This window comes from Gekko japonicus, unplaced genomic scaffold (assembly GCF_001447785.1).
Source record: "Gekko japonicus isolate JY-2015 unplaced genomic scaffold, Gekko_japonicus_V1.1 scaffold913, whole genome shotgun sequence".
Classification (NCBI taxonomy): domain Eukaryota; kingdom Metazoa; phylum Chordata; class Lepidosauria; order Squamata; family Gekkonidae; genus Gekko; species Gekko japonicus.
Window position 1 is genome coordinate 805,519 of NW_015175383.1, and position 15,911 is coordinate 821,429.

At 42.3% G+C, this 15,911-nt stretch overlaps 1 protein-coding gene across 1 annotated transcript in view; it reads right to left on the reverse strand.

The window, feature by feature from the left end:
- The window catches only part of SLC7A1 (solute carrier family 7 (cationic amino acid transporter, y+ system), member 1), a 55,803-nt gene that overhangs the window by 9,966 nt on the left and 29,926 nt on the right, over nt 1-15,911 (reverse strand). Inside the window, exons 3-8 of the mRNA XM_015425587.1 lie at nt 13,035-13,193; nt 11,603-11,777; nt 8,777-8,901; nt 6,442-6,664; nt 3,782-3,921; nt 1,026-1,128 (exon numbers count right to left, since the gene is read on the reverse strand). Coding sequence (XP_015281073.1) covers nt 1,026-1,128; nt 3,782-3,921; nt 6,442-6,664; nt 8,777-8,901; nt 11,603-11,777; nt 13,035-13,193 — 925 coding nt within the window. The remainder of the gene's footprint in view (nt 1-1,025; nt 1,129-3,781; nt 3,922-6,441; nt 6,665-8,776; nt 8,902-11,602; nt 11,778-13,034; nt 13,194-15,911) is intronic.

The window sequence follows — 15,911 nt, forward strand, 5'->3', positions numbered from 1 at the left end:
AGTTATTGATAAATGACATGTTGGTTAATAATCCGTAACATTTTTGCAGCCCAAACACTGGCTATTTTGAGTACATTACTAGGAGTAAATTTACCCAGGAGTACCCTGAGCAATTGTTTTTAGAACATTAACATACACATAGATGCATAGTTCACACCTGGTTTACCAGCAATACCTAAGAATCCCTAAGAAGACTTTTACTTCCATAAAACTTTTTGGTTGCCCATCCTTTCATGTACTTATTATTCTGGCATCCCTCCTACCTCTCCAATATAGCTTAATTTAAATATTCCATTTGGTTCTGTACTGAGCCACATTTGGCCCGAGAGCCACAGGTTACACTCTGCTTAATGGCAGAGCAAGCAAAAGGTGCCAAGTTCTACTCCCAGCACCTCAAGTAGGACATGGTGGGAAAGGCCTTTTTAAAGTCACTGCCAGCACCAATCAAGAGGAGACAACATCCTGCAAAGCCCTATATGGGCTGGTGCCTGCATGCCTTAAGTTCTGCCTACTCCCATTCAAACCAATCTAACCCTTATGACCAAATTCAAGAGCCCTACTTCAGGTCACCCCACCATCTAAGGCTTAATGAGTGGCAATCTGAGAAAGGGCCTTCTTAGTGTTGGCACCAATATAAAGGAAGTGCCTGCCTAGGGGGATTTGCCTATTCCCCATGATCACTGTCTGCTACCAGCAAGACTTTTCCATTTCGTCTGGCATACCCTTACTGACAATCCTTTTTGTTTGCTTTTCATCGTTGATTTTATGTAGATACATGTCCTGTTTCCAAAGCCTTTTTATTTGTTTGCCACTTTGAGGGCCCTAATTGGGTGGAAAAGCAACATACAAGTATTTAACATACATATTGAGCTAAATGGCTCAATGGTCAGACTAAATATAAGGCTAGTGTGTGTTATATGACCAGCCCTATGGAACGGGCACATTCTGAAACAGGTATGTTGAGAAAGCATCGGATGTATTCAAAGTCTTTTCTCTGTGCTGCTGTGCACAGAGTTGCTCCATACCTTAGTACCAACACGCAGGCAGCCACCAAGGAGTAAGCCAGGAGTGTCCCAATGGACATAAGATCTACAAGATCTTTCAGATCAAAAAGAAAGGCCATAACAGCTGGTGGGAGAGACAGAAATAAAACATTAAATAAAATAGGATATTCACATTTCATATACAAGTTAGCGTAACTGTGGCAATTCAATCCTTATGCACACCTCCATTCAGATCAACCTCAGAGAAAAGAGAAATGAGTAAATTGTGGTGGGAGGAGGAGGAGAACATGTATGCATGGAAGAGAATGGCCAGGGTTTCTCTTCTGGGTTTTTCCTGCAGTAATATTCACTAGTGAAGACCTTTTAAAAAAAAAAATAGACAATGGCTGTCTTCAGGAACTGCACAGAACCTCAAGGTCTAGAAAGTACAAGTAATCCTACAAACAACACTTTCAGTTGCTTTGCTTGTTTGAATAAGTGAAATTTCTGGAGAAAACTGGGGTAGTGAAAAGGAAAGGACTCAGTAGTCAGAAGAAGTAAACAGTGGGCAGTGAGAATCCTAGAGAAAAGCAAAATATTGCAGAACATAAGACGTTTCTTCTGGACGGCTGACTGAATAGGTGAAATTTCTGGAGAAAACTGGGGTGGTGAAAAGGAAAGGACTCAGCAGTCAGAAGTAAACAGTGGGCAGTGAGAATCCTAGAGAAAAGCAAAATATTGCAGAACATAGACGTTTCTTCTGGACGGCTGAAAACTATCTCCATAGAACAATCTGGTTTCTGAGCCTTTAGCAGACACGACACACGGGTATGGTGGTGGTGGTGGTTGTTTTACAATCACAAAAGCTGAAAACTTGCCTAAAACCAGTTGTAGAGTTCTTTCTGTGTTGCTAGAATCTACAGGACACAAAGCCATTCCATGCTATGCTTCTCCCTGACACTATGTCCAAAGAGTTCTTAAATTCCAAGATGAATGTCTATCTACCAAGTTCTTAACTAAGAGGCTCCTTTCAGATAATCCTCCAAAAGTCTTAGAGAATCCTATAGACCATCTGAACCGGCACCAGAGACAATACCTGGAGCTGGTCATGTTCTGACTAATCAGAAAATAATTGGGGCGGTCAGCACGCTCGATGGTAAGAGAGAGCACAAACGCCTCTTGGGTACCTGAGTTATTCCTTTGTAAAGCCCTTGTTATGTGAGGAATGTTGCTGGGTCCCTTTGGCAACAATATCTAAGCCCTGCTCCATACAAGCAGGGGTCACACAAGACCAGACTATGCTCCCTCGCCCTCCTCGCATGCCAGAATTTAACTGAAGAGACGTCTTTGGGACAGATAGGAAAGTACACTGGAAATGCAAGGAGTGTTACATAATTTTTGTTTTCTTTTTTTTCCTTTTCCTTTTTGACCAACCAATCTGGTGAAGAGTTCTATAGAACTTGAAAGCTTGTACACTGGTTTTTCTTATTCTACTTAACCTACAATGCACGAAAAACAAAATACTCCCCCTACCGTACTGATGCATTTATGAAACTAAGTCTAAAAACGGACATAGAAAGCTTTTTACATTCCATACTCTAAACCTCTTTGCCAGTTTAGATTACGAACCTTGCTCATAATCCAGTAACAATTTGCTGCATAGAGGAAGCAAGAACAATATAAACAACAGGAAGAACAATTTCACAGTAGTTTGCACAAGATATCTTTTGTTTTTGTGTGTGTGTGTGTCTGGAAGTCAAGGCTGACTTCTGGCAACCCATAGTGGGGCTTGGATGTTTCAGAGAGGCCTGCCTCTGCATTCCAGCCCTGGTATCCCTTGGAGGTCTCCCATCCAAGTACTTGCCAGGGTCGGGCCCGCTTAGCTTCTGAGATCTGACGAAATCAGGTTTGCCTGGGCTATCCAGGTCAGGGCGCACAAGATATCCTACAGTGCCCAACATGCACTTTATTTCAGGCTATCATAACTATCAGGAAGCCCTATCTGGAAAGAATACAGGTGGACATAAAGCCTGACAGTCGCTGTGCATGTATGATTTTGAGTGTTAGAAAGAATGTGTGATGAAGCAAAGCTCTAAAGCAAGGAGGAGTAAAGCATGTTGTCATCTACAGAGAGATCACAACCTCAGAATTGAGACTGTTTAGCTTAAAGGGAGACAGAATTTGACCGCCTGATCTCCTACAGTAAGAAGGCAGAAATCCTGTAACAAGCAATGCCAGAAATGACTGGAGTAGCCATTACAATATGTGCCATTCCAAGAGCGTGAGTTTTCCATAGGTGATATAACCCAATAAAAGACCAAACAAATTGGTACAAGGATTATTTGCCAGAAGGGCACTAATGAAGAGAAATGGCACAAGGATAAAACAGAGGAGGAGAGAATCAGATGCACTGTCCTGCCTTACTTGGATGAAGGACAAGATTAAAAAACTGTAACAGGCAAGCAAGAGCCAAGTTTTCAAAGACTTATCTTAGAATCAAGATCGGGGAATTATAGGGGGGGCTGTACTAAAAAAAAGATTGTAAGTCTTCATATATAAGTTTGCACTGATTTTCACCAACTACCCCCTTAGGGGAGCCCCTCCCCCCCAAAGATTTCAGTACTCAGTACCAGCGAGTACTGCCACAAAAAAAGCCCTAGTATTATCTGCACCCAGGTGAACTTGACCAGTTGGCAGGCTGAAATCATATGGCAGAAATTGCTTACGGTGAGCTGGCTGTGGTTAAAACAGAGGTGGAACATTAATTTGTGTTGTTTGAAGTGTGGATCTGGTCTCACCTGCCACGGCTCCTGATATTATCGTAGCAATCATCGGAGTTTTTGTCCTCTCATTGACACGAGCCAAAAATCTGAACAGGAGCCCATCTTCTGCCATGGCATAAATGACTCGAGGCATTGGAAACATGGACCCAAGCAGGCTAGCAAGAGACAAAGGCAGAAGTTATTGTGAATACATATCTTACATTCCCACACATCAGCAAATACAGCATAGAAACATTCCAGCAAAATGGACTTCATCTCTACGCTAAGGAATGTACATTCTTTACAGAGTGAAAATAATTTGCAGTATGGGCATCTAAAGCCGGAATGAGGAAGAGAAAGGAGAGAATGGAGGCTTTTGCAATCTTGTTGAAGTGCAACCTAGAAAACTCTCTCCTCTCTCTCTCACTAAAGCTGGGGTTTCCATCATTCAAATGGCCTCCACTCAACAGTCTTACAGATCAATCCGAAATAGTGCTACAACCTCTAAGCATGCTGACTGCTTAGGATTGCTCCATTAAGGACTTCATGCAATTCATTTTGAACTAATTCTAAAGCTAGTTTTGCAACATTCTAAATTGAGTTGCAAACCTCCAGGTGGTGGAAATCCAACAGCAACATCCGTGTCAAAAATAACGAAGAGTCAATAAAAATATGTTGCAAAATAATTTACTGTAGTAATTCTGTAGAAAAATATCTTCTATTATCTACAGAATTACTACAGTAAATGATTTTGCAACATATCTTTATTGACTCTTCTTTATTTTTGTCACGGATGTTGCTGTTGGATCTCCACTTCCTCCTGTGATCTCTCATTTTTGGCTTCAACCTCCAGGTGGTCGCTGGGAATCTCCTGGGATTACGTGCTCCCCTCAAGCTGTGGAGTCCTGTGAGCAAAAATTCTACTTGGTGAGCTCCTGGCATTAAAGTTGTGAGTGAGCGATTTGGCTGCTGCATGAATTAGTTTGCTCTGGAGCCATCCTTCCTGAGTGAAGACAAAAAACTTGTGAGCCAGAAGCTAAAAAACTGTGAGCTAGCTCACACTAACTCAGCTTAGAGGGAACACTGATTAAAACCGATCTCCAGGTGATCAGTTCACCTGGAAAAGTGGCTGCTTTATATCCCACTAAAGTCCCTCCCCTCCCCAAATCCCACCCTTTCCTCAGGCTCCACTCCCCAAATTTCCAGGTATTTCTCAGTCCAGAGCTGACAACTCTACATCTAAATAAACATTTTAAGCTCCTGTTTTTATTCCTAAAATGGAATTCTAGGTAGCTGATGTTTAAAAGTCCAGAAACTATAAAATAAAAGCAGTAAATTGTACCCAAGACAGTGTCAGACATCACATTAAGATCAAGTCAAACCATAATACTACAAATACACTAAAGAGTGAATACGTGTTGAAAATCTGGGGATGGTTTCAGACGTGCCCTTTCTGAAGCAGAAGATGATTTGGGCTTTCTAAAATCCTGTATCTGAGGATGCTGAAACGAGTGCCTTTCATGATATTTACTATGCCTTTCTCTCACTGAGTCACCACATTGACCAACAGCATGTTTCCAGAGGCCTGAGGCCTATCGTTAGGCAGCTACATGCAATACCCTACAGAGCCTACCTGAGTAGAATTATACCTTTTTAAGCCCATTTGCACAGGATGGCAATGTAAATGGTCTCTTAGGGGTGAGATATAGGCAGCATCAAGTCAAATTTTCCTACCTACCATACCTACTCCCCAACAACTTCTGAGTTGTTACCGGGAGGTGTTTTCTTTGTAACTTAAACAATTGTTAAGAAAGTTATCTTTTATCCCTAATATCTTTTGAACTATTTTTTTTTAAACTGAGAGGGGGAGCAGGCCCTTTAGCAGTGTAACACATTTAAATTGGGATGAAGAATGAAGATCATGGGTGGTAGGGAGATGGACAATGTGGTACCAGTCCCTTCCTGCCCTCAATTTCCACTTGCATCTGGAGCTCTCCCTACCAATCGTTTAAATCCAGTAGCTTGTTTCACAGTCTTTAAAAGCCAGAGGAAGTTTGAGGAAGGGGAGGGAAAGGGGGTGTGTCCTTCTTTTCAATTCCTCATAGGTTACCCACTTGCTTTTCATATCTGTTTATCAGTAAGAATCCAGTTTTATACCCCACCTTTCAGTACAAAGTTTTCCTGAGGCAGCTTTCAAAATATTAAAAGTTATCAATACAATAGAAAGTAAACCACACAGGTAAAAAACCACAGAACAGCAGCTAAGCAGTCAGGGATCAAAAGAGACATCCTACGCTGCAGGACAACGGGGGAGTCAGAGCACCTTGACTTTTGCTTCAGAAGCGTGAATCTAATTATGAATACTGGGCTGGATCCCACCTAAGATTTCTGCACATGCTGGGGGGCATGATTTTCACCAACTCTCCCCTCCCACAGCAAACCTCAGACCCCCCCAACCCGACCCCCCTGCCAAGCAGCAGCATTTTAAGGGGCATTTGGGCTAAAGGCAGAGAAGAGGCAGGGAAATTCCATTTCTGCAGATGAAAACATTTCATTTCAGGAAATGTCAGGCATCGGGATCCAAGTCAGAAAACCTGCTTAAGGCACACAACTCATGAAGCACCCTTGGCTTTCTGCTGTAGAATAGGATTGTTAACCCCTTCACTGACCAAGTCAAAGGAAGCAACAGCACTTACCTGGTAGAAAGAGCACAAAGTGAGCCAACAGCCACTGCATAGTTTGCACCTTCCCATTTCACATACTTAAATGCATTAGGCAAAGGGCTGTTTTTATCTAGTAGGTAGTAAGGCATCATGAGGGTGAGAGCAGCCGACACTCCAAAGTACGCAACAAAGCAAATCAGAAGCGAGGCCACAATTCCTATTGGAATTGCTTTCTGGGGGTTTTTGACTTCCTCTCCTGCAAAAAAAATCAATCAACACAGAAACTGTTATTGCAAAAAAAAACAAGTTTACCAGCCAGTGATGTCATGGAAGAAAAAGTAATCCTACTTGCATCATCAAATCAAAGTTTGCCATTGACTTGTAGCTAACTGACAAGACGGTATATATTTGCCAAAAGGTAAGCTTCCTCTTTCAGGTTTTTATCATCATCAAATCAAAGTTTGCCATTGTCTTGTAGCTAACTGACAAAGACGGTATATAAAAGGTAAGCTTCCTCTTTCAGGTTTTTAGCATTTCATTCAATCAATTTTTATTTATGCAAGATTTTTCTCATACCTCCACTTTTTTTTGTTACTCGATTAAGATTTGGGACAGAAAGCAATTTTTTTTTTTGCAACATTAAACTTGGGAATGGGATGAGATCCACATGGGATGAAGTATGTATTCCTAGTAAACAAAATTAAGATTCTTTACCACCACCACCACGGTGGATGGGCGACATGCTCCGCAGGAAAAACCACATAAACGTGATTAGCTTCTGCATGAAGAATTAATAATGTATAGCTAATTACCATAGCCAATGGCATGTAGTTACATTGGTAATAACTGTGACATTCAAGAATGTTCCTCTAAATGTGAAACAGCTTGGTTCAATCACACCAGAGTTCAAACAAGTTACATGATTCAGTATAATGGAATTTGACTTTCTTTTACTTGTCTCCATTTCTAAGTAATTCAAATTTCTTTCCTTTCGAGTTTATCAACGACAAGAGCTAGAAGCTTTTAAAAAACCTAGAAACCGTAACCCTCATAATTCTCTACAGAGGCTACAGATATTAAAACAAAGCATTTCAAAGGAAATGCCCTGCAGATGTCTATCCCGATATGAAGGCTTCCAAACATACAACAATCAGTTTTCAAGCTTTGGTTGCCCGATACGTTTAATAAACTAGAACATTTAGAAGGAGACTCGGGGACAGGTCTTTCACTCATTTACCAACCACAATCTGACGATACTATGTCATCTCCCTCCACCCACCCTGACTTACTACAGGGTTAGGTGTTATAACCTGGTGCTTTTTAGTAGCCTCATGAAGCCACAGTATGAGATTCGTCCATAATTTTGAGCTGGCTGTCATCAATATCTGGGGGACACCTAGATCTCTATTTCATTTATTAAAGCCGCTAGAATCACCTATCTCTGCCCGAAAATCAGTGCCTAAAAGCCACAGACCAATGGATCAGCAAGGACAACTGGGGGACACAAATCAGTGATATGAACTCTTCACAGCCAATATGATGATAGGACATCAAAGACATGGCATGTTCTGATGTGAATGCTGGAAAGCGCGTATGACTTGGGCACAGTTATTGTTGTGCTGGACAGTTAAAACACTGGGGGGCTGCTGCTGCTGCAGGCAAAGCTCACCAGAGGTCACTGATACGTGTAACTTGGTAGTGCCTGGTCACCACAAAAAGATGCGGGAAGGAACATATACTGCTTTTCATCATATCCTGTGACTTCACCTTCAAGGGGAGAGGCCATGGCACAGTGGCCGAGCATTTGCTTTGCACGCTGAGGAAGGTCCGAGGTTCAGTCCCAGGTATCTCTGGCTAAACAATGGTAGTGATGTGAAAGGCCTCTGAGACCCTGGAGAGCCACAGCTGGTTAGACAACACTGACTTTGCTAGACTAACGGTCTGGTTAGGTATAAGGCACCTTCAAACGTACCTTCCTCACTTGGACCCAGGGGAAAGAGTTCTGTCTAGCCTTCTCATTGATGTGTCAAATTACAAGCATCCTTTATTTATTGGAGATTCCTCCACCCAGCAAAACAGAAGCATTTAAACATGTTATTACCTGTAGCCAATGTTTATTATGCAATTCTGCTTAGTTATTACTTCCAGTCAACCGTTCTGGCTACTGCTTTAATTCCCACCTGCAGCACTGCTGACTGTTTACAGGCATCCCACGCTACAAGGCTAACAGGCTGAGAATTCTGTTTTACTTCCCGTTCTCCATATGGTTTAATGCTATCCTGAACAGCAACATCCAAATCAGGCCTACACATAGACAGAATCCACAATGAAGAACTGTGCTCACTCACTGTGAATACTGTGACCTTACCTGTGGTGGCAATACAGTCAAATCCTACAAATGCATAAAAGCAAGTAGCTGCCCCTGATAGTACTCCAGAGAAACCATAGGGCATGAATCCACCAGCACCATGTGGGGTTTCTTCCTGGGTGACACTAAAAACATCAAACAAGAGACCAGAGGGGATTCTGTTAACAAGATATCACAGGGTCAAAGGATATCCTTGAAACAAGACATACTTTTCACAGAGAAAAGACCTACTCTATGCGCTTTTCTCAGGCTGATCTTTTCCTCACTAGGTTATTGTGATTTTATCACTTTCTCTCTAGAGTAAGAGACACTACAGCATTAGTGTTAAGTATCCAGTTTGCTATTGGTTTAAGCATCACAGCCTTCCTTCAAGGAATCCTGGGAACTGTAGCTTGGCAAACCACATAAAAGCTCATGCTTCACCAAAAACTGCTATTCCTTTTTGGAGCCACAAGATTCATTTTTGGCTTTGCTGTAACAGAATAAAAAGGCTACCCCACTGGAGTTTGACGATATTCTGTTAGCGATCCATAGCTGCCATTCCAAATTACCATTATAAAGTTATTTGGTACTGATTCATTGTTGCAACCTACACTGGGTCCCGGTTATCTGGAAAAAATGTGGGCCTATAACTTTTAAATAAACAAAAGTTCCCATGGTTTCCTCAGGTGTGGGAACACAAAACAGTTTTAAAAATCTGTGGTGTAGATCTGCCCAAAGTTTTGGGGCCACACAAAGGGCATGCAGATTTGAAATCACTACAAAGCCCAGCATATTAAAGGCTTTAATACTCTCTGTACATAGGAAATCCCACTGAATCTGTGTGAATTATTTTTGAGTAGGCATTGATTGAACAGGGCTTACACGAACCCTTGATTATTTTCTGAAGATTTTTTCCCCTAAGTATCTACAAAACTGCCAGATTTATTCAAGAATGGATATTCAAAAGGGATTTTTACGGCCCTTTTGATCTTTCATTATTAAACCTTGCATGACTTTGTAAATCATAAGGAAAGCTTCTGACAGCTGCTTGCCTCTCCAGCAGTTCAGCCCAAATTAACAGTGCAATCCTAAACAGAGTTACGACCTTCGAAGGCCACTGAAGGGGCTTAGAAGGGTATAACTCTTCTTCAGATAGCTCCTTAAGAGTTCCACCCTCCTCATTCCTTTCATCATCACAACAACCTAGTGAGGTGTCACCCTCTCTGTCACCCTGACGGGGAGGGGGAGAGAAACAGAGGCAGTGAATGGCCCACGGTCACCCGGTGAGCTTCATGGCCAAATAGGAATACAAGCCTAAGTATCCCCAGTCCTAGTCTAATGCTCTAACCACTACACGACCACCCCTGATGCTGCAGTACTGTATCCAAAAACTACACAAATCACCCCCCACCTCAAAAATATCCTCCATGTTGAGCAGTTTCTGGTAGCCTCCATGTGCTTTGGCAGCACGTAAACCAACCCCCAGCTTGCTCCAACTGAACAATATGCATTTGGGAATGCTCCACCATTCAGTAGATGCATACAGTGGCACATGACCTGTGCATTTCTTTTGAAAAAGCTTTACATTTCATCCTATTTGGTTTGTTCATTTTGTTCAAGAGGCACAATTTTCTTCAAGCGTTATAGACATGTTAAATTGACTCAACAAAAACTGAGAAGCACAGATCCAGCAGCCAATCCAAAAATCCATTTATTCAGAATTAGACCAGGCTCAATAAATGAATTTGGAGTGAGCCTACTGTACACCCCGGAATGAACTTGCAAAGCATCTCTCAGCTGCTATCACCGCTATTCACTAAAGCAAGTAAATTCTTTTAATGGCTCTTCTGGACTGCTGGAAGAGAAGGGTTAGTGGGTCAAGAAAAGGAGCGATCAACAAAGGAAGGAGGTGCATCCACCCCTCTGAGCTCAGGGGCCAACTCTTGGCAGTCAAATTCCAAAGAAATTGAGCTCCTGGAAAACTAGCGCAGTAGCCAGTGGCCTGAGCCAGGACAGAGACAAAGGGCCCACTGTGTTACTTAGCGGGACTGGGAAAATCCATCTCAGAGTGTGGTTTAGGAGGAGGTAAGAGGATTCCTTCTTTGACTGGAAATACGGGGCAGATTTAGCAACAAAATCTTGAAGATTTTCCTCCCTCTTGGTGTAAAGCTTTCCTCAATGGAAGAAGGAAGTGGTGTTAGCCAGTTCCGACAAAGTCTGACACTGGAATTGTGCAAGTGGAGTTGCCTAGCGTGACAGAAGTGAGCTCTGCAGCAGAGGATCGCCTCTGCAGCAGCTGGAGAGAAGCAAAGGTATAGGATCTGAGCCAATGTGTTCTATTTTATTTTCACTGTAGACAGAACAGGCCCTGAAGGATGCCTGCAGGTTGTGGGCCACATTCATGGCCAAAGTACAGTCTCTTGAGCAGCATGCTGGGATACCGGCTGGTCTCCAGCTGGACTGAGTTAAAACTGGAGGCACTGTTTGTGTAAAACAGCACTGCCATGTGGGTTGCGTGTATACAGCTTCCCAATTTCCAGAGGAGTGGAGGTTTCAAAAAAGGCATCATCATCACAACAACTGGGGGGGGGGTTCCCACTTGCTCTCCGGTGCAGAGCTGTCAGTACACAAACCATGCCTCTGCATGCACACAGCCACAGCACATGTGCTCACACTGGGGGCACCTCATGAACCACACACCTCTAGTCTAAACACATTTTAACTAATGGAATCAAACTAAGCAAAAATGAATTCTTAAGATGGAATTTACATAGCACGCATCAACGCAAAGAAACCCACAGCATACATATATTAAGGGGGGGGGGGACAAAAGCTGGCACATACTTGTACAGATGTGAGGTGTTTGTTGTATTCGTCACAGTGTCACCAGGGAGTTGCCAGTTTTTTATTGACCCCTTCACAAATCCTGACACCATCACGAAGCCCAAGACAAGAACGTTGATGCAAGTGAACACTTTGTTAACCATTGCAGATTCTTTCACTCCAAAAGTTAAGAGTCCTAGAAAAATTGATTGGATAATTAGACCTTCTGCACTCCACCGACAAAGAAAAAACAATGTGTCTTATTTCTCTCTCTTTTTAATTTGGCTGCCAAATCAAGTTACCAACAAGCCCAGTTCATTAACATAGTATGGCAGGGCATCGGCTCTGTATGTATCTCACATCTCCAGTTAAAAGGATCAAGTAGTAAGTTGACATGAAAGACCTCCCCCTGAAATCCTGGAGAGATGCTGCCAGACAGAGGAAACAATACTGATCTTGGTAGGCCAAGTGGTCTGACTCAGTATAAGGCTGCTTCACATGTTTCAGACTTGCTATGGGTTGCAGTGATAAAGTATTCATGCTACAATTCCTTTGTGCAGTAGGTGTTTTTCGCAGCCATTTCTCTGCCATTACAGCTTCCCTGCCCACAAGCTTGACAGACTTAAAATATGGGCACTTTCAAAAGTGGTTACTGATGCAGAATGAGGAACCTGTTCAGGGTGGGGAAAAACAACCTCAAAGTCCACACCTCAAGATCACACCTCCACGGTCTGTATCCTTTGGAAAACCTGCAAAAAGTAGACTGAACCAGAATATCTACAGACGATTCATCAGACCAGTTCGAACAAAAAACAAAGGGGGGGGGGGGGGGGGGAGTCTGCACAGATCTTGCATTTTTATAAAAATGGCATTTGGTTTCAAGTAAATACACGGCTGGCTTTAGTTTCAGCATAAATTACATGCAACTACGGGGCTGGAAAGATTTTTTGTTTTGTTTGAGAATTTTGCACTCATACATACATATTTTAATGTTTTGACTCTTCTAAAATAAACAGCCATCCAACAGGGTGGTTGCAATTCGGTCTTCTTTTTTCCACAACCTCCTGGCTGGGACATTATATGAACTGGCAGCTTATGAAGGTGAGAGTTACAAACCTAAGTTCTTCTGCAGCGTCCACAGCTTTTCAGATTCCATCTCCCTACCATGCAAGGTATAAAGTCCCTATTGCAGTTCTTTCCTCACTTTCCCTTCAGCACCTAGGACACAATTCTTATCAAAGCAATTACGAACAGGAGGTGGCCACAGCAGCTCTAACTCTGCAGTCACTCAACAGGTCAACCTGACACTTACAACAAACAAAGAAGCTTTAAAAACAAAGCCAAAATAAATGAGGGTGTTCCCTTTTCCCGCAAAAGCAAACAAGAGGATTGCAGAAGAACAATGAATTATTAGCCAGAGAAGCTTCAAAAACTTGGATCTTTTCTTTCTTACCTGTTAAGATTAAGATAATGAAAACAGAAAAGATGTCTGGGTATTCTGCTAACACTCCAGGAGCATCCATAGACATGTGCTTATGAAAGAAGGTCTCAAGATGCTTGCCTATAAGTTCATCAAATGTTGCACTCCATGCTCTGGCCACGCTTGACGTACCTGTCAGAAGACAAAAAAAATGAGGACCTGCAATAGTACGCTTGTTGTTCAATTCAGTGTGCTGGAAGAAGAGGGAGGATAGAGGGGAGGAAGGTCTTCAGGTGCACTGTGTCTTGTTGTTCAGTCGCACAGTCGAGTCTGACTCTTCGTGACCCCATGGACCACATTACGCCAGGCCCTCCTATCTTCTGACGTGCTCTGGAGTTTGCTTAATTTCATGTTCGTTGCATCGATAACACTGTTTAACCATCACTGAGTCTGGACACCCCCAAAGCATCTAGAGAGACTGTGCCAATACTCATGCAGATCCCTGTAAACTCAAATGGCAGACTGGGGTAAATAGCAGTAAATTCAATCTGAGGATTGCTGCCAATCCCTCCTACTCTCTCTTTCTTATACATATGCACCTTATTTGTGCATCTCTTTTTTAGTAGGTGTGGCTTCCTGTGCTTCCAAGCCCGAACCGGAAGTATAAAACAAACACTTTGGAGAAGGTGTCAACCCCAAGTACCCTTAGTGCTAATGGAAGCTGTGTAAATGATCTCCTCATTGGGAGCCTGTTAGCCAAAGGTACTTGTTAATTATCAGGCATGGCATCAGGTCCCATTAGACACTTCTAGAAGAAATGTTGTAGAATGCATTTTTATCCGACCATCCATTCAATCTTCCACCCAGAATCCAAATTTAACACTATTCTTTGACTCCCATTTTTTTTTATTAAATACCCTCCATCAATCCACCAAATTCACAACATAGGGCTGAAGTAAGCATCTGAATTTCCTTTCTACCTGTATACTTCTTTCAACCCACATACAGTGCAATCATATGCAGGAGTTAATCCAATCTAAGCCCGTTGAAATCACTGTGTAGGACTGCACTTCAAGTGGGCCAGAAGAAAATTTCCCACTATATTCATTGGTTCAAACTCTTTATAAGGGTATACCACAGCCACAAAGCTTTCTGTATACGAAAGTGTGAACACTTGTTTCCCCTATTTCTTTGAGCTCTCAAGAATATTAATAACTAGAATTTCAGTTGGTAGTTCAAGGAAGCTACATGGGACACAGCAGAGGAAGTGGTTATTTCCCCTATTACTGCTGTGGATTCCCCAGGAAGGTATGAGAGCAGCCGCCTGTGACAAAAAAGCCTTTTCTTTATAAATGAATGGTCTAATCATATCCATGATTATTGTTGTTGTTGTTCAGTCACACAGTCTGATCTACTCTGATCTAAACCCACTGAAATAAGTTAGTTACTCTGCATAGGACTGCACTGAACGCCATATATAAATCCAACTCCCTAGTCACCATAATATAGCAGGGTAACACACTTCTCTGTTGCATAAGAAGCAGAATCCAAAGAAATGTAGATTTCAAAGTTATGACCAATCACCCTTGTCTGTCCTTGTCTTTTTGATGTGTTCATCCAATATAAATGAACCACGCTTGCCAACCATTTGCCCTGCACTTAGTTTAATAGCCCTTTGAAGTGCTAAACCCCATCAACTAGACTTTTTGATCTCACCAAGAACTTCAATTGGAGAATCCTTTGTATCCACTATTGACATATTAAGTGCATTCTAGCAAAGAATATGCTCTTGCTGCCAACCTAATCACTGTAGCCTTAACACTAGCTGATCCTAAATTTGGATTTTATATTAGCTTAGACCTTCTGGCAGTTTTTTTAACCAGGGCCCCAAAAAGCTAATTCCCTATAATCCCTTTTGAAAAAGCAAGATTCACCTCCCTAGCCAGGCTTCTCCCATTGAGGGAATCACTGCCCATTTATCATCAGAAGATGTATATTTAGATTTGCTTAATAAGTACTGTACTTACTTGAAAAGAAGATGAACCTGAATGTCGATTACCACCCCTACAAATGCTATATACAGCTTTTAAAATTATTGGACATAACTGTAATTGGCATGCAAATTTAAGACAACGCCCTCTTTTTTGATGGTATACCTGGAAAAAATATTTTAAGAGTACTTCTAGCTTGCCACTAACAGCCACACAGTCCTAAGCATAAAATTGTAACTTTATTATATTGCTGTCCCCATCTCCAACCCATTGCCTTGTTCTTTGAGACCTTATCTTTCAATCAATAACATTTCCTTTCTTGTTCAAATAATCTAGACCAGTGGTTCTCAACTGGTGGTAAGCATTGAGGGGTGTGCAAAAAAAACACACACACCTTGGTTCGGGTATGTTAAACCCGAAAAATATTGGTATTTCCCAATATTCCCAAATCCCAATGCCAGTATGGACCAATGGACCCAAGAAGAAAAAAACCGAGAGGATCAGCTGGGGCGGCGGGAGCTGAGAGCTCAGTGCTGCCCCAGCCAATTCTGAGCTGGCTCCTCTTTGCAGCTTGGTTTAAACCCCTTCCTGAGATATTCCTCCCTTCCTCCTTTCCACAGGTGGTGGCTCTCCCAAAGCCAGCAGAATGGAAGGGAAGGAGCTGCAAGAGAGGATTCAGCTGGGGTATAGCTGAATGCACCCGAATAAAAGCCTTAAAAGGGGCTTTTTGGGGGCTCAGCTATATCAATAGCCAAATACAGATCTCTGAGCTGTACTTGGCTTAAATAATACAAGGAAAATACCAATAAGGTATTCTGGGGGCTTGGTTTATACCGAGCGCACACCCCTAGTAAGTACACACTAGCGGGACACAGAAGCACTCTAGGTGAAATGCAAGGCTTTCATAATAAGAAATAAG